The sequence below is a fragment of the Cucumis melo genome, chromosome 10, assembly GCF_025177605.1.
Source record: "Cucumis melo cultivar AY chromosome 10, USDA_Cmelo_AY_1.0, whole genome shotgun sequence".
Lineage (NCBI taxonomy): Eukaryota > Viridiplantae > Streptophyta > Magnoliopsida > Cucurbitales > Cucurbitaceae > Cucumis > Cucumis melo.
Window position 1 is genome coordinate 3,862,769 of NC_066866.1, and position 18,739 is coordinate 3,881,507.

General features: G+C 32.4%; 3 protein-coding genes, 1 long non-coding RNA gene and 1 pseudogene across 4 annotated transcripts; 1 reads left to right on the plus strand and 4 right to left on the minus strand.

Annotated features, from left to right (window-relative positions):
- Window positions 1-925: 925 nt before the first annotated feature.
- Window positions 926-3,404, minus strand: LOC103488952 (cytochrome P450 71B23-like; annotated as a pseudogene).
- Window positions 3,405-3,897: 493 nt separating this feature from the next.
- LOC127151456 (uncharacterized) lies at window positions 3,898-6,046 on the plus strand. The gene is made up of 3 exons (XR_007824424.1): window positions 3,898-4,150; window positions 4,438-4,490; window positions 4,967-6,046. It is a non-coding gene; the product is annotated as an uncharacterized LOC127151456 (long non-coding RNA).
- A 165-nt stretch (window positions 6,047-6,211) lies between these two features.
- Window positions 6,212-8,755, minus strand: LOC103489547 (cytochrome P450 71B26-like). The gene is made up of 2 exons (XM_017044713.2): window positions 7,765-8,755; window positions 6,212-6,890 (listed from the first exon to the last, which is right to left on the minus strand). Exons 1-2 carry the CDS (start codon window positions 8,713-8,715, stop codon window positions 6,282-6,284), a joined length of 1,560 nt encoding a protein of 519 aa, XP_016900202.2. The 5' UTR covers window positions 8,716-8,755; the 3' UTR covers window positions 6,212-6,281.
- Window positions 8,756-11,526: 2,771 nt separating this feature from the next.
- On the minus strand, window positions 11,527-14,052 carry LOC107990776 (cytochrome P450 71B34-like). The gene is made up of 2 exons (XM_017044706.2): window positions 13,039-14,052; window positions 11,527-12,391 (listed from the first exon to the last, which is right to left on the minus strand). Exons 1-2 carry the CDS (start codon window positions 13,954-13,956, stop codon window positions 11,783-11,785), a joined length of 1,527 nt encoding a protein of 508 aa, XP_016900195.1. The 5' UTR covers window positions 13,957-14,052; the 3' UTR covers window positions 11,527-11,782.
- A 1,797-nt stretch (window positions 14,053-15,849) lies between these two features.
- On the minus strand, window positions 15,850-18,198 carry LOC103488953 (cytochrome P450 71B37-like). Its single transcript, XM_008447916.3, has 2 exons — window positions 17,152-18,198; window positions 15,850-16,605 (listed from the first exon to the last, which is right to left on the minus strand). Exons 1-2 carry the CDS (start codon window positions 18,133-18,135, stop codon window positions 15,988-15,990), a joined length of 1,602 nt encoding a protein of 533 aa, XP_008446138.1. The 5' UTR covers window positions 18,136-18,198; the 3' UTR covers window positions 15,850-15,987.
- Between the last annotated feature and the right edge of the window lie 541 nt (window positions 18,199-18,739).

Below are 18,739 nucleotides of genomic sequence, written 5' to 3' on the forward strand. Positions count from 1 at the left end.
ATCATTATTGGAGGTCGGTGATTTGATATGAGAAAATGAGAAATAAGTCAAACAAAGTCATTGTCTTCCTTCCACACCCACAAGCTTTGTGGGCTATTATTTATTTGAGTCATATCTGATCTTGAGAAATAAAGTGTGTTAGTCAAAATGTAAAAACATATTTATTTGTTTGTATTTTGTTTTTCAATCAAGTATGAGGTCATTATTTTAGAAAATAGCTGACGTTTAGAAAATGAGCCAAATGTTTTAGTTTTACGCTCATACTTAACTTTGGCCGCTATCACATCATTCCACACATAGAAAATCATTAAAAGATCTTTCTTGTGTGCTAAAGAAGGGGTGTGAGATTGTGAGATTGGGTCAAATCTAGACTGCATCTAATTATTGCTCGATTTGAGGAAAGACGTCAATCAAAATTAAAATTGGGAAGCCAAATTTTCCCCTTGGCCAGTTTACCACATTCATTTTTTTTTTTTTTTTTGTAGACGATAAAGACTAGAGTGGAAATCATATTGGTAGATCCTGTATAAGGGTCTCAGTATCGTTTGATCCTACCCTAGAGAGTCTTGTTCTTAAAAGGATAACTGAATCCTTTACGGTTCCATATTGGGTAAACAGATCTCCCTAAATTACTTACTCCAAAGCCTTGTGTGTTGACATTTAACTTAAACTTTGGACTGCCTTTGAGCAAGCGAACGCCATTGTGTTATTTTGACCGCTTTGCAAGTGATCTCTTTCCAAAATACAAATTCACGATATGTTAAGGTCGATTGGACGTTAAACTTAAACAAATGTTGCAATTTTTACCCTCAATTGATCAATTATTCCTAATAGAAAAAAACATATAATTTTAAAGCGTAGGCATAAAACAACGAACCAAATATTAATAAACAACTAAATCCAACCCCAATACCAAAAATGTCTCTTCTTCTAAGATTAAGTTATTTTATATATATATATATGTATGTATTGTATATTATATATAGATCGACATATTTATTCCATTTGGATAACAAACAAACTAAAAGCTAGTTTAAGTAAGGCATAGGAACAAGTTTAAGAGGTGCTTTTTTGGCAATAGCAAGACCAAAATCCTCTTCCATATCCACATCTTCTTCTTTCATTCCATCTGCCAATTTCCAATCAAAACAATGTAACAAATTAGCCAATGTCAACTCTATTGTAAAGATTCCCATATTCATTCCTGGACAAACTCTTCTACCACCTCCAAAAGGTAATAACTCATAGTTTTGTCCTATATAATTAATATTACTTTCCATATACCTTTCTGGAAAAAACTTTTCGGGGTTAACCCAACACTCTGGATCTCGCCCAATGGCCCATACATTGACATGAAGATGAGTCTTGGGATGTATATCATAACCATTGAGCTTAAAATGTGACATGGTTTCTCTTGGTAGTAGAAGTGGGGCCGGTGGATGCAACCTTAAAACCTCTTTCACTACCATTTTTAGATATGGAAGCTTTTCAAGGTCGATTTCTTTTACTCGATCTTCTTTTATGTGACTTTTGATATGGTCTTGTAGCTTTTTCATTACTCTTGGGCTTCTAATTAGCTCTGTCATTGCCCAAACGATGGTGTTTGCTCCGGTTTCCACTCCTGCTAGAAAGATATCCTAAAAAGAACAACACTTTTCTTGAGATGAAAGAAAAAAAATAAGATTTGAATTTCATTTGGTAGCAATTTAATTTTTTTTTTTTGCTTTTAAATTTTTAGAAATGAATTACTCATTTTTCTTTCTCTAGGAGTATCAGATTTTTTTTAATTGCTTACGAGAGAAGTAAAGAATCTACCACATAACAAATTATAATCGAATAAATAGAGGTATAAATGCACTTAAACATTTCTATTTTAAAACTTAAACTTATCAACATTATTTAATATCTTACATTTTTGTCTGTGACCTAATATTTTTTTTCACAAATATTTCAGAAAACAAATCAAAGTTTTGAAAACTAAAAATAATTTTTTTTTTTAGAAAAAAATGACTTATATGCAATGTTAGATTGTAACTATCCCAAAGAAGAAAAAAGATAACAAGATAAGTTTTTTAAAAGAAAAAGTTTATCATAACTTGTGATTAGTCACATTTAGATGGTTGGCACAAAAATAAGTGAAATATGCTTCGGCTAGGTTCTACCTATATTCAGGTAACTCTACTCATTTAAAAATTTTCATTTGACCTAATTAAATGAAATTGTTATTTTTCTGCTATATAACATCTGACAGCTCCGATAGGAGAAACCTATTAATTGTCATTTTTCTTTTGGACTTTAGTTAAGAATTTAAATGTTTTTAAAAATGAACAGATTACTCTATAATTGTTTGAAAAAATCTAATTAATTTTCGAGAGTGAAATGATTATAAAATATAGAACCACCTAATCAAAATTTTAAAATATTTAGCCTATTACCATGATTAGTGCTTTAATGCAATCTTGAGTAAGGATGAGTGCATCAGATTGAAAGCCATCTCTCTTCATTCTCAACAAAACATCAACAATGTTTTCTTCATTTCCAGAAGTTGCCTTGTGGAAGTTCATACGATCATCAACTACCTTTTGAAAAAAAAGCATCCATCTCACCAAAGCTCTTCTCCAACTGAACACCACTGATTCGATCAACAATCCAACCGATACTCGGAAAGAAATCGGTAATCCAGAAGCTTTTCAGGGCATCAGTTGTTCTACACATAACCTTTTGAAAATTTTGGTTATCTAATTCACCCCCTCTAAAGCTCTTCCCAAAACCAATTCTTGTTATAATAATGGCAGTAAGAGAATAGCTTTTGTCACTCAAATCAACTGGATTTGAAGGAAAGTTTAAGGAGTGTTGAGAGATTGAGTTTATGAGCAAACTCACTTCCTCTTCTCTAATATGATGAAATGATTGCACTCGTTTAGTACTAAAGAGCTCGAGCATGAAAATCTTTCGAAGCTCTCTCCAACGCACGCCATATGGGGATAAATTCAGGTCTTGAAAGTTGTAGGAAAATCTTCCACTTCCCGTTAAGCGAGGGCGGCTGCAAGATGCGAGATCGTGGTGTTTGAATAGATCTCTCGCGGCTGTTGCGGAAGAGATGACGACGGTCGGGATGGAGCCAAGTTTCAGGAGCATGATGGGACCGTGTGTTCGTGAAAGGTTGCATAAAGAGCGATGAGGGTGGGAGCCAAGGAGGTGTAAATGACCCAATAAAGGAAGCTTTGGAGGTCTTGGAGGAGGATTGGTAATAAGCTTCTTGCTGTTGCTGTGAATAAGCTTTTTTGTTTTGAGAAGAAGTACAGAAGTTAAGAGAAAGAGGAGAGGAAACCATATGAAAATGCTACTCATCATCATCTCAACAATGTAATAATGCATTTTCAAGGTTTGGGCAAAGTCTATATATATAGGGAACTTTTATCATATATATATATATTGACAATGTTGAACAATTATTAAAATTTATAAAAATTTTCTTACCTTTCATGCACATTTTAAGTTCCTTATCTATCTACATTTATTCTTTCTTGCATACTTTATATAATTGTATTATTTAGTTTATATTTTTGTTACCATCACCGATTAGAGAGAAAGTCTTGCATGATATGCTGTAATGAAATATTGAGAAAGAAGAATGATTTATATGCTTAGACAAATTGTGTAATTGGATGAATATATTTAGGTTATATGTGTAGGAAAATCTCTTATTTAAATCTTTACATAGTGACTATTAGTATCTGTTAGATAAATATAAAGCCAAAATGAATAATATCAAACAACTACTAAGATATTTTGAGGGTCGTTGTTAATCTTAACATTCAGCCTCACAAATTGCAATTATTTTCGTCTTGTAAAATATCATATAGTTAAGTATGACTTCAAAGTTGTGTCAGCTCTATGTAGATATTTAAGAGCAATGATTTTAATCATTACAATGGAGTTTCGTGCTCTTCCTGATCACCTTTAAGCACACAAAGAAAAAATCATTTTAAAAAAGTGTGACGTGGCAAACGTTTATTGGGTGCCACCTTAATTTTTTTGCACAGAAAGATGGATAAAACTCGACTGGACCCATCCTTGATGAATAGGTAGAAACTGTGCTCTTGTTTCTTTAAGACAATTGGTCGATCGATGCAAAATATTTCTCCAGGTACGTCTCTGCATTATCCTAGAAACTCCATGACTTTTTGATAGTTAAACGATTGCCACACACCACACTTAAAAGGGACAGTAATACCCATTTTTAACAGGAAGAAGCTATAAGTGAATTATTGAGGTCAGTACTCTAAAAGTCATCAAATTAAGGAAGCTAACAAATTTGTGTTCCTAATTAAGAAACTCTAGGTCAGGACATACACTCACTCCTAATTAGGTTGAAGATTTGATCTCTCATCATCCGTTATTCCTAATTTTTTTTTAATATATTCTTTTTACCAGCCATGCAAAGTTCAATCAAATTCACTCGGGATTGCACTAAGGCAGTTGTCATGGTAAATCTTAAATTTCTTATGCATAACACATAGTTTAATATTCGTTTAAATTATTTCCCAAAACTGGTGAGGATCGTTCTTAATTTTTTAATACAGATTCTCTAGCAAAACCCATTTGTTTTGGTATAGTAATATTCGAAAGGTTTTATGCCATGCATATTTATTGTTTGTTTTAAAAGATAAAAAAAGTACAATTAATAGTTTGGAAACCTTTTTCTTTTTATAAATGAGAAATCCAAACAAGTAACAAGAGAGGTTACAAAATGATTTTTTTTTTAAAAAAAAACTTTGCATAGCACGTTATGAGAATTGTGGTTCGAATTTTCCTATCCCAATTCGTAGTTCTGCAATAATTGTCATTGTACATCCATATATATTTAGTTTTTTCAACTAACATGATCAAAGACCAAATTTCCTGTAGTATGAAAAGAAAAAGTAATTTTCTTGTGTTCATCTTTTGGAATGTGTGATCGCAGAGCTGGTTAGAAATTCAAAAGTAATGAAGAACAACATGAAATCAGAAGCACCGTAATTAAACAAGATCATGTGAAGGAGAACGAGCTCGAAAAGCTTCCATATCTAAAAATGGTAGTGAAAGAGACTTTAAGGCTTCATCCACCCGTCCCACTTTTGCTTCCAAGAGAAACCAAGTCTCATTTTGAACTCAATGGTTACGATATCGGTTCGAAAACTCGTATTTATATGAATGCATGGACAATTGGAAGAAATCCCGATTCTTGGAAAAACCCACAAGAGTTTTGTCCAGATCACAAGTTTATGGAAAGTAATATCGATTATATAGGACAAAACTTTGAGTTAATTCCATTCGGAGCTGGTAGAAGAGAATATGCCCAGGTGTGAGTATGGCGATGGCGACTGTAGAGTTGGCATTGGCTAATATGTTATTGTGTTTTGATTGGAAATTACCAAATGGAATGGAAGAAGAAGAAGATATAGATATGGAAGAGGAATTTGGTACTACAGTTTCCAAGAAATCTCCTCTTCATCTTCTTCCAATTCCTTACTAAACTCCAATTGATACTCATTTCATCTTATGTCATGGATAAACCAAAACTTGCTCTAATATTGGGTGTTGATCCCCTGTTTTGTTAATATTATTGTAATTTGCAATGATATATATTGTTAATATATATCAAACACTCGGGCCGTTTGGTGGAAGGGTTGGGTTATGGGGGTTAGGGTTATGATAAACCTAGGATTATAATAAGATGTGTTTGGGGGAAGGACTATGAAGGAAGTATTATGATAAGATGTGTTTGGGGGAAGGGTCATGAAGGAAGTGTTATGATAATGTTGTGAAGAATGATTGAGGAAAAGTTGAAGAAGGGTTGAGGAAAGGTTAAAGAGTTAAAATTAGGGTTACATAACCTTTCCCCCAAACGGGGTTGGATTACATAACCCTAACCCCCATAATCCAACCCTTCCCCCAAACGCTCCCTCAGTGTATACGTATTCTACTTCACAATTATAAGAACAAACCAATTATATCAATCAAATATGAATAATAATGGGTCAGTGTGAAATCTGTTTTGCTATTTTTTGGACGGTGTGTTATTGGAAGCATTGAGTACAAGTCTACTATAATTTACTCTAAATCTTACAAACTTTTAAGAAAAGAATATTTGTTCTATTAAAACTCACTTTCTTTTTAAACTTCAATATATACTTTCATAGATTTGATTATTTTCTCTTCTTGGATATAAAGGAAGGAAATGAACTCTTTATTTGATCAACAAGTTTATTCTATTGGGATAACAAATAAACTAAAAGCTAGCTTAAGTAAGGGATGGGAACAAGTTTAAGAGGTGATTTTTTGGCAACAGTAAGACCAAAATCCTCTTCCATATCTACATCTTCTTCTTTCATTCCATCCACTAATTTCCAATCAAAACAATGTAACAAATTAGCCAATGTCAACTCTATCGTAATGGTTGCCATATTTATTCCTGGACAAATTCTTCTACCACCTCCAAAAGGTAATAACTCATAGTCCTGTCCTTTATAATCAATATTACTTTCCATAAACCTTTCTGGAAAAAACTTTTCAGGGTTAACCCAACACTCTGGATCTCGTCCAATGGCCCATACATTGACATGAAGATGAGTCTTGGGACGTATATCATAGCCATTGAGCTTAAAATGGGACGTGGTTTCTCTTGGAAGGAGAAGTGGGGCTGGTGAATGCAACCTTAGAACCTCTTTCACTACCATTTTTAGATATGGAAGCCTTTCGAGGTCCATTTCTTTTACTTGATCTTTTTTTATGTGGCTTCTGATATGATCTTGTAGCTTTTTCATTACTCTTGGGTTTCTAATTAGCTCTACCATTGCCCAAACAATGGTGCCTGCTCCTGTGTCTACTCCTGCTAGAAAAATATCCTAAAAAGAGAACAACCCTTCCTTCAGATCAAAGAAAAAATGAAACTTGAATTTTTGGACAGTAATTTGATTTTTTTTTTTATCTTTTAAAATTTTTAAAAAGAATAACATTGAGGCACTCATTTTTATGTGTTAGACTCTTTCTAACCCTACCGAAAAAATAAATTAAAATAACTTAAAAGATAAGTAAAGAATCTACTGCATAACAAATTATGATCGAATAATTTGGCAAGATGCATAAAGGTATAGATTATATGGATTTAAACATTTCTATTATTTTGAAAATTAAATTTATTGAACTTTATTTTATATCTTACATCTCTTTTGGTTATCTAATAATACTTTCACAAATATTTCAGAAAACCACTCAAAATATTGAAAACTAAAAATACGCATCTATTTTTTATGAGAAAAAAACAACTTTGATGCAACGTTAGATTGTACCTATCTCAAAGGGAAAAAAGAAAAAGAGATATTCTTTTTTAAAAGAAAAAAATTATTCCAACTTGTGATAAGATACATTTAGATATATGGGTTGCACAAAAATAATTAACTTTGACTCTGGCTAGGTTGAACCCATCTTTATATGCAACTCTACTCAAAAAAATTTCCGGTGACACAATTAATCTTGTTTGTGTTGTTTTTAAATTGAATCGTTACTTTTCTGCTATATAATATATGACAGCTCCAATAAGAGAAACCGACTAATTTTCATTTTTCTTTTATTTTAGTTAAGAATTTAAATGTTTTCTAGAGATGAACAGATCACTCTATAATTGTTCGAATGTGAAAATATCTAATTAATTTTGAAGAATGAAATGATTATAAAATATAGAAGCACCCCATCAAAATTTTAAAGTATGTAGCTTATTACCATGATTAGTGCTTTAATGCAATCTTGAGTAAGGATGAGTTCATCAGATTGAAAGCCATCTCTCTTCATTTTCAACAGAACATCGACAATGTTTTCTTCATTTCCAGAAGTTGCATTGTGGAAGTTCATACGATCATCAACTACCTTTTGAAAAAAAGCATCCATCTCACCAAAGCTCTTCTCCAACTTCCCATGGACACCACTGATTCGATCAACAATCCAACCGAATCTCGGAAAGAAATCGGTAATCGAAAAGCTTTTGATGGCGTCAACTGCTCTACGCATAACCTTTTGAAAATTTTGGTTATCTAATTCACCCCCTCTAAAGCTCTTCCCAAAAGCAATTTTTGTTGTAATATTGGCAGTAAGAGAATAGCTTTTGTCACTCAAATCAATTGGATTTGAAGAAAAGTTTAAGGAGTGTTGAGAGATTGAGTTTATGAGAAAACTCACTTCCTCTTCTCTAATATGATGAAATGATTGCACTCGTTTAGTACTAAAGAGCTCGAGCATGAAAATCTTTCGAAGCTCTCTCCAACGCACGCCATATGGGGATAAATTCAGGTCTTGAAAGTTGTAGGAAAATCTTCCACTTCCCGTTAAGCGAGGGCGGCTGCAAGATGCGAGATCGTGGTGTTTGAAGAGCTCTCTTGCGGCTGTTGCGGAAGAGATGACGACAGTGGGGATGGAGCCGAGTTTCAGGAGCATGATGGGACCGTGTGTTCGTGAAAGGTTGCATAAAGAGCGATGAGGGTGGGAGCCAAGGAGGTGTAAATGACCCAATAAAGGAAGCTTTGGAGGGCTTGGAGGAGGATTGGTAATAAGCTTCTTGTTGTTGCTGTGAATAAGCTTTTTTGTTTTGAGAAGAAGAAGAGAAGTTAAGAGAAAGAGGAGAGGAAACCATATGAAAATGCTATTCATCATCATCATCTCAACAATGTAATAATACATTTCCAAGGTTTGGGCAAAGTCTATATATAGGGAACTTTTATCATATATATATATATATATATATATTTTGACAATGTTGAAAATTCTTAGAATTTATAAAAAATTTCTTACCTTTCATGCACATTTTAAGTTCCTTGTCTATCTACATTATGTCTTGCATACTTATAGAATTGTATTATTTAGTTTATATTTTGTTACCATCCCGAAAGGCACCACCGATTAGAGAAAGTCTTGCGTGTGATATGCTGTAATGAAATACTGAGAAAGAAGAATGATTAATATATGCTTAGACAATTGTGTAATTAGATGAATATATATTTAGGTTATATGCGTGTAGGAAACTCTTATTTAAATCATTAGTACAGCAACTACTAGCCATCAAAAGTTACATTGAAATTATAATGAATAATATCAAGCAACTACGAAGATATTTTGAGGATAGTTATCTTAACATTCAACCACATAAAGTGCAACTCTAGTTTCTCGCAACATATCATATACTTAAGGAATATAACGACTTTAAAATTGTCTCAATTCATCCTATTTCATCAGATCCGGCTCCGTTATTGATAGAGTGAATAGAACTTCCATTTCTTGAAATCTCTTATGATTCAAAATCGTGGTGTATAACATGTATCCCCTCCTGTTCCGATCATGGAATAGATGAAATAAATAAATAAATGAAATTTTGTTCAAGAATGAAATCTTATTGGAACTATCCATATTCAATTCATCCTCGGAATCATATCACATCCCGAATATGATGAAATAGGATGAATTGAGACGACGTAATTATCTTGAATATATTAACTATATCTTTATTTTTCGATCGCCTGAAAGAAACAAAAGAAAGAACAGCTCTTCCTCACTTTTACACACGCAAAGAAAAAATATTAAAAAGATCATTTAAAAGAGTGTCACGAGGCACATTTTTTTATTGGGTGTCACCTTCATTTTTACACAAAAGATGGATACAACTCGACTGGGACCATCATTGATGAATAGATAGAAACTGTGTCCTTTGTTTCTATATGACAATTATTGGTCCATTATATATTCTGGTGCAAAATACATATCTCCAGGCCGTACGACTGCATAATTATCATAGAAACTCCATGAATATAATTTTGATAGTTAAACGATGGCCACCCACCACATGCACTCAAAAGGGATAGCAATAGCCATTTAAGGAAGAAGCTACATGTGAATTATTGAGGTCAGTACTCTAAAAGTCATCAAAGGAAGCTAACAAATATGTGTTCACAATCACACAGTAGCCAATCCAAAAATCTATGTTAGGGAGCATATATAAGCTTACAAAATGTTACATTTTTATCCTTGGAGTTTTGTTTTCATCCATGAAAAAGTTTTAAAAGTATACACTTTTAAGGTTTATTTAACTTGTTCACTATGTATATTCTTTCGGTCCTTCGTATTAATGTGATTTAGTAATTAATTTTTAAAATTAAAAAGAGAAATAAGAAATTATTTGAAGTAACAAAACTTCTAAAAATATTTACAAATATAAAAAAATATATCATACTAGTCTTTCTTGATTTACTGTTGTTCATAGTAAATAGATTGTGATATCTCGCTAGGAAGAAAAATTACCATTTAAATTAATTAGCTTTTGTTTACTTTTTCAATGTCATTAAAATCAATTAAATCTTCTTTCATGATCATTTTAAATTAATTAACTAAAAATTAACGTCAAAGACCAAAGTAAGGCATTAGCTAACACTTTCTTATTACAACAATTATAGAGATGAAAATCAAAACTTTAAAATCTTGGGAGGAAGGTCATATCAATTATTGTTGAGTTAAACTCATTTTGACAAGAAATGAAAGGTCATATCTGAAAAACAGGCAGATCTAATACATAACACAATATCAAGTACAATGACGTCGCAAATAATATATGACCAAAGCTCCCCTACGAATGAAATCCCTTCACCTTCATCATATTTAGGGGTTTAAGGCTCCCCCTAAATACTATTATCGAATGATCAATCTCTCTCGAGATCCACCATAGCTATAGAAAACTCAACTTCAACGAGCAACACAAAAATCCTCAATAACAATACATGAAATTAGTTTTTGGCTTATACAATTCCTTAGCTCAAAACTTTCAATATTCAAAACTTTTCTAATTAATTAGACAACTAACTCTAAAATGAAAAAGATCTATCATATAAATATGGCGTAGGCTTTGAGAATATCTTTTTTCAGAAGAGAACAAATATTCTCTACAGAAAGACAAAGAAGGTAGATGTATAGAAATCTGCAAATCACACCGGCAATTAAAATGAGACAAAGTAGTGTTCTTGACAATATCTTTGACATGTTGCTCCAGTTTTCCTTTTAATAAATTAAACAGGTCAACAACCCTAAAGTCCTGTAATAAAATCAGCCCATCACACTACAATAACAATAATCATAGGTTAATATTAATATTAGCTAACACATGTGAGGGAAAAAATACAAAATATTAAAAGAAATATGAAAAACTAAATGAATACTAATCTCAAAAAAAAAAAAAAAAAATGTAACATTTTCAACCCCATGACTAAAAATAGAAGAAATAAAAATGTGTTTATTAGGTTGTTTTTTTTTTTTTTTAAAAAACAAATTCTTACCTTTTAGAATTTCATCCATATGTATTGTAAAAATTAATTATTCAACTAAATATTTCAGCCTGATTTTTTCAAAAAAAAAAAAAAAAAAACAAAAAAAAAAAAAACAAAAAGGTTTAGCTAAAAATGGAACATTTTACATATGATGGTAAACTATTATATAAGAAATCGAGCAAAATGACAAGCTTCAAACAAAATATTCATAATTAAGCAACAACCCTAACATGACATCATCATCTTCAAGATTTAAATATACACAAACAAGAGAATAGGGAAAACATGCTGTCCCCATTCAAAGTCTACAAAGCATGCATAAACAAATTAGAAACAATCCAGAAAATGATGAGTACACATTAGTTAATTTGTTACCTACATTATTTGAGTAATTCATTACCATTCTTCAATAGATAATAGAGATTAAACTATTAAACCAATCAACTCGAGTAACGGATTGGAATAAGTTGAAGAGGCAGTTTCTTGGAAGCTGAAAGACCAGCATCTTCTTCCATATCCACATCTTCTTCCTTCATTCCATTTGGCAATTTCCAATCAAAACACAGCAACATGTTTGCCAATGCAAGTTCCACGATAATAATCCCCATATTCATCCCCGGACAAATCCTTCGACCAGCTCCAAATGGAATTAACTCAAAATGTTGTCCTTTATAGTCAATATTATTTTCTATAAACCTTTCTGGAATAAACTGTAGTGGGTGTTTCCAAGATTCTGGGTCTCTTCCAATTGCCCATGCATTCACATGAATGTGAGTTTTTGGATGAATATCATAACCATTTAGCTTAAAATGTGACATGCTTTCTCTAGGTAACAAAAGTGGGACTGGTGGATGAAGCCTTAGAACTTCTTTCACCACCATTTTTAGATATTGAAGCTTTTCGAGATCACTCTCCTTCACTCGATCTTCTTTAATGGTGCTTCTGATCTCATCTTGTAGCTTTTTCATCACTCTTGGATTTTTAATCAGCTCTGCCATGGCCCAAATTATGCTGTTTTCTCCTGTTTCTACTCCTGCTAGAAATATATCCTTGATGCAAACACACACACACACACCAAACAAAGGAAGCTCAGGTAAAAATTAAAAGCAGAAAAGTATTTAGGAGTATCCTAAATTACTACAGGGGATGCTCTTGTGTCCCACTAATAAACTCTTCAATTATATTATTCTTCATGTGACAAATTTTTCTTACACTTTTTTTACTATTTTAGTTCTAATATTGTTACGACAAGTGAAATGTAGAGAAATAGAAATAAGTGCGTCTAAGCATTTTTTATTTCTGTTTTTTCAGAAACCACACTTGTGTCTAGTAACTTTGCTAATTAACTTGAGATACCCTTAAATTGTAATCAATGGATTGTACAATTTCCCGATTACAATTTCCCTTTTCTAAAAAGGTTTTATTTTTTGAAAAAAAGTCTTTATATATATATATATATATATGACTTTCTTAAAATTGGTAGGAACAAGATAAAAATTTAGAGTGGAATAGAATGATTTATAGACTTAGTTTCAAAAATGAAAAAGAGAGAAAACCAAATAATTATCAAACAAGTATGAGTCGGGACTAAACTTATGAAAGGTTTTTTAACAAGTTAAAAATTATAAACATATATCAATTTAAGAGTTAGGAGTGTACTATTATATATATAAGAAAAAAGGTTAAAAAGATTTACCATGATAAGTGCCTTAACACACTCGTGTGTAAATTTCACAGCATGTAATTCGGAGCTATCTCTCTCCATTCTCAACAAAACATCAACAATATTTTCTTCACTTGATCGACAACTTTCCTTGAACTTGATTCGATCATCGACCACTTTTTGAAAAATTGCATCCATTTCACCAAAACTCTTCTCCAATGTCCCATTAACACCACTAATCCAATCAACAATCCAACCCACACAAGGGAAATAATCAGTCGCAAAAAAGCTTCCCAATGCAACCATTGATCTACGAATAATATGTTGAAAATTCTCATTATCTAATTCTCCCCCACTAAACCTTTTCCCAAAAGCAATCCTAAAGGTTACATTTGCAGTGAGAGCATATGAGGTTTGAGCCAAATCGATTGGAGTTCCAAGAGATGAGGAATTAGATATGCAGTTTAATAGCTTATCAATTTCCTCTTCTCTTATATGATGGAATGATTGCACTCGTTTAGTACTAAAGAGCTCGAGTATGAAAATCTTTCGAAGCTCTCTCCAACGCTCCCCGTATGGGGATAAATTCAGGTCTTGAAAGTTGTAGGAAAATCTTCCACTTCCCGTTAAGCGAGGGCGGCTGCAAGATGCGAGATCGTGCTGTCTGAATAGCTCTCTTGCGGCTGATGCAGAAGAGATGGCGATGGTTGGGACGGAGCCGAGTTTCAGGAGCATGATGGGGCCATGTGTTTGTGAAAGATTGTATAAAGAGCGATGAGGGTGGGAGCCAAGGAGGTGTAAATGACCTAACAAAGGAAGCTTTGGAGGGCTTGGAGGAGGATTATTAACAAGGTTGTTGTTTTTCTTCTTAAGAAGCTTTTTTGTTAAGAGAAAGAGGAGAGGAAGCCAAATGAAAACGCTATTCATCATCATCTCAATGTAATAATGCATTTTTCTTAAAGGTCTACTCTTTAGAGGGAGAAGAGGGAGAATGTGTGGAATGAAGTTGGGAAACTTAGTCTATATAGAGGGTCAGTTCTTCTATCATACTCATCATCAATATTTAAAAGGGGATAAATTTACCAGTGAGTGTAGCTACCGTACCATGTTTGATTTATGATGTTTGAAAATTAATCGTGTAGCTAATAAATTTTGAGGAAATAATAAATGTGTACAAAGAGAAATGTTGAAATTTTATCTATATTTTTAAAAGTTAAATCAATGAGATATTAATTAAAAGTTTGGTAGGTTTAGGCATACAAGTAAAAGTAAGAAGTCCTTGTAACATGACGTATAATACTTGAAGAAAAATACATCTGTGTTTGAAAAATACGTAAAAACTACACACACCATCAAAATTATCTAATCATAATATGTTAGGTGACAAATTTTTTTCACATTTCTCCTTAAATAATTCAATTCTTTTAATTTTTTGTGTGGATATAATGAGATTGCAAATGCATATAGAGATAAAGTGCATTAAATAATTCAATTCTTTTAATTTTTTTTGTGGATATAATGAGATTGCAAAAGCATATAGAGATAAATGCATTCAATATAATGCACTCATGTACTGGTCTTTGTATCAATGGCATAATTTAATTTATTTGGTATAGCAATCACATAGCAAAATAATAATAATAACAATGATTTTAGAAGAAGAATGAAGAAAAGAGTTGACTAGAAAAATCGTAATTGAAAACTCAATTATACCTAATACTCTTTTGGATAATGTTAATTAATTTATGGTAGCAATATTTTCTGAGAAATAATGCAATAAGACTCCATGCTTCTAAATTATTTCTTTGTAAAAAATTTAAGAAAAACAAAAGTCAATAGTTAGCTAGCATGTTTCTGTTTTGCTAGGTTTGAAGGATTTTCAACGTTGAATAATATATTATATAGATTATTTAAAGGTAGCCTTTTAGAAAATCAGTGATTTGTGATATATATATATATATATATATAACCTAATCAACAGGAGAAGTGAAGTAGATAGCAACGACAGTTTCACATGGGTCGTTGAATTTTGGAGAAAAACTTGAATCGGGCAACATCAATAAAGATTTAATATCGGTACGATTTCAAGCTTTCGTCACTAAATTTGTGAAGGATAGATGAAAACGTGATTGGAGAGTGATTATATATAAAGTCGCCAAAAGCAGGAGTTGAACAACAACCATCAGTAGTAGAAATCAACATTCAATCCCACTAGCTAACTAGCTACATCGGCCTTTACTTTATATTTTCGATTGATAAATTGTCCATTAATTGTTCCCAATATAATGCAAACAGCGGCTCCCACTTCCAGAAAGCTCTACAAATCGAAAGAGAGTGGAAGAAATGAAGTGATGTATATTATTTGAATTATTCAAGACAGTCCAATAATCATAAAGAAGCTAGCTAACAAAATATATATCTATATATATATATGCCACTTTCCAAAAAAAGAGCACCGACGGATTTCACACGGAAGCATTATTATTCATATTCAATTGATATATAAAATCGGTTTGTTCTTATAATTGTGAACTACAATCCACTGAGTTATTTGATATATATATATATATGGGAATGGGAATTGCTGTAAAGATAAGTTTGTTTTGTCTTATTTGTTGGATTTGATGTTGGAAGAAACATCACGAACTTTATATGAATTAAAGTCAAAGATGTAAAAATGAACTTCAAGTGTGCAAATCTAATATTATCATCCACAAGTTACATTCTTTTTCAAATTATAGATTTATTATTTTTGCCATGTCATGTTCAAGTGTGTTTTTATGTCAAATTGACATCCATACAAAAATGAAACATTAATAAGACCCCAATATATATAAGAGTTGATTTTATGATAATTAACTTATTATTATTATTATATATATATTAATTATCATTGCAAATTACAATAATATAATAAAACAGGGGAAGACCCAACATTAGAGCAAGTTTTGGTTTATCCATGACATAAAGATGAAATGAGTATTAATTGGAGTTGAAGTAAGGAATTGGAATAAGTTGAAGAGGTGATTTCTTGGAAACTGTAATACCAAAGTCCTCTTCCATATCTAAATCTTCTTCTTTCATTCCATTTGGTAATTTCCAATCAAAACACAATAACATATTAGCCAATGCCAACTCTACCATTGCCATCCCCATATTCACACCCGGACATATTCTTCTACCAGCTCCAAATGGAATTAACTCAAAGTTTTGTCCTTTATAATCAATGTCACTTTCCATAAACCTCTCTGGACAAAACTCTTGTGGATTTTTCCAACTATTGGCATCTCTTCCGATTGCCAATACATTCACATGAATACGAGTTTTTGGATGGATATCGTAACCATTGAGTTTGAAATGAGACATGGTTTCTCTTGGAAGTAGAAGTGGGAGGGGTGGATGAAGCCTTAGAGCCTCTTTCACCACCATTTTTAGATACTGAAGCTTTTCAAGCTCGTTCTCTTTCACTTGATCTTGTTTAGTTATGGTGCTTCTGATTTCACGTTGTAGCTTCTTCATTACTTTTGAATTTCTAACTAGCTCTGTCATTGTCCAAACAAGTGTGTTTGCTCCTGTTTCCACTCCAGCTAGAAATAAATCCTTAAATCACATGCACCAAAAGAAGATGAATACAAGAAAATTACCTTTTCTTTTCACACTATAGGAAATTCGGTCTTTGATAATGTCTGTTGAAAAAACTAAACATATATGGATGTACACAATGTCAGTTTTTAAGAAAAAATGGATCTATACTATCAATTTTAAACCCACATTATAGATAGACCTATAACTGGGTGTAGGGAGATTCATACCGCAATTTTCATAATTTAATACGCTCGAATACAGTAAGCAAAGTTAGAAAAATTCATTTTAGTAACCTCTCTCTTGTTACTTGTTTGCATTTCTCATTTATAAAAAAAAAAAAAAAGGTTTCAAAACTTAATTGTACATTTTTTATTTTTTAAAAGAAACAATAAATATGACATAAAACCTTTTGAATGTTGTTGCTATACCAACATTAATGGATTTTGTTAGAGAATCTCTGCATTGAAAAATTAAGAACCATCCTCACAAGTTTTAGGAAATAATTTAAACGATTCTGAGATGAAATGATGTGTTATTATGCATAAGAAATTTAAGATTTACCATGACAACTGCTTTAATGCAATCTCGAGTGAATTTGATTGAACCAAATTCATAGCAATCTCTCTCCATTCTCAACAAAACATCAAGAATGTTTTCTTCTTTTTGACAAGCCGCCCAAAAGTTAATACGATCCTTAATTACATGTTCCAGAAAAGCATCCAACTCTTCAACGTTTTTCTCGAGCCGCCCATGAACACCGGTGAGCCGATCAATAATCCACCCGAAACTAGGAAACAAATCACTTGCCGAGAAGCTTCCGATCGCTGCGCTCGCTCTTTGTATAACCCTCTCAACATCACAATCATCTAGTTTACTTTCACTCTCTCTAATGCTCTTCCCAAATGCAATCCTAGTCAAGATATTAGTCGTGAGAGAATACGTTTTTGCTGTAAAATTAAATAGAGTTGAAGAAGATGAGGATTGAGAGATGGCATTCAAAAGTTGATTCACTTCCTCTTCTCTAATATGTTGAAAAGATTGCACACGTTTGGGACTAAAGAGCTCGGCGATGCAAATCTTACGAAGCTCCCTCCAACGATCGTCGTAAGAGGAAAAAATCAAATCTAAGAAGTTGTATGAATATTTTGCAGTGGCGGCTAAGCGAGGGCGGCTACATGAAGCAAGATCATGGCGTTTGAACAACTCTTTTGCAACCATTGCGGAAGAAATGATGACAGTCGGGACGGGGCCGAATTTGAGGAGCATAACGGGGCTGTATGTTCTCGAAAGGTTCCATAAGGAGCGATGAGGGTGAGAACCAAGGAGGTGTAAATGACCTAACAAAGGAAGCTTTGGAGGGCTTGGAGGAGGAAGAAATTTATGGTTATTGTTGTGTTTAAGTACAACATATTTCTTGGTTTTTAGAAGGAGTAGATAACATAAGAAAAAAAGAAGAAAAAGGACACAAATGGAAAGGCTATGCATATTGTACGAATCAACTATAGCATTTGAGAGAGGAAGTGAAAGTAAGGCTGTAATAGACATTTGTTGGTATGGTCTCAATTATATCTGTGTATACATTTGAATTCAATTATATCACTGTATTGTGCACTTGATACAAATTCTTATCCTAAGGGGAAGGTGGCTGTATTTAATTCCATACCAACCATGCATTTTTTTTTTTGTCACGTGATATATTTTAATTGGTTAAGTTCTTTCCTATTCAAGATTTTTGGAGGTTACAAGCAAAAGAAAATGGCAAATTTTTCTTTTGTATAAGTAGCAAAATTTACTCCATATGGAATTGTTTGGTATCTACTGATCACTCCAGTTTTGTTTTTTCCTTCTAAGAGGTGGACAATATCATAATACACAGTACTAAAGATATAATTAAAACTTAATTGTCATTTAGCGGAGTTTAATACTATATCACAAGTTAATCTGGTTTTGATACGTTAGTTTCAACGTTGAATTAACCAAATGTTTGAAATATATATATATATGTATGAGAAATTGGTTGGCTGTCTCTTTCGATCACACCACCTTGTTGAAAAAATCAAAGAAAAAACAGTTCAAAGCAAAGAAAAAATCACAAACTAAAAAAAAACCACTACGAAAATTTTTCACAAACTCCTAATTCACTCTCGAA

What these genes read in the sequence shown, in the direction of transcription:
- LOC103489547 (XM_017044713.2), bottom strand. Translation starts at nt 8,715, where the DNA reads ATGTATTATTACATTGTTGAGATGATGATGATGAATAGCATTTTCATA. An exon ending in GCATTAAAGCACTAATCATG is followed by an intron (nt 6,891 to 7,764) that starts GTAATAAGCTAC and finishes TTCTCTTTTTAG; the next exon opens with GATATTTTTCTAGCAGGAGT.
- LOC107990776 (XM_017044706.2), bottom strand. Translation starts at nt 13,956, where the DNA reads ATGCATTATTACATTGAGATGATGATGAATAGCGTTTTCATTTGGCTT. An exon ending in GTGTTAAGGCACTTATCATG is followed by an intron (nt 12,392 to 13,038) that starts GTAAATCTTTTT and finishes GTTTGCATCAAG; the next exon opens with GATATATTTCTAGCAGGAGT.
- LOC103488953 (XM_008447916.3), bottom strand. Translation starts at nt 18,135, where the DNA reads ATGTCTATTACAGCCTTACTTTCACTTCCTCTCTCAAATGCTATAGTT. An exon ending in GCATTAAAGCAGTTGTCATG is followed by an intron (nt 16,606 to 17,151) that starts GTAAATCTTAAA and finishes ATGTGATTTAAG; the next exon opens with GATTTATTTCTAGCTGGAGT.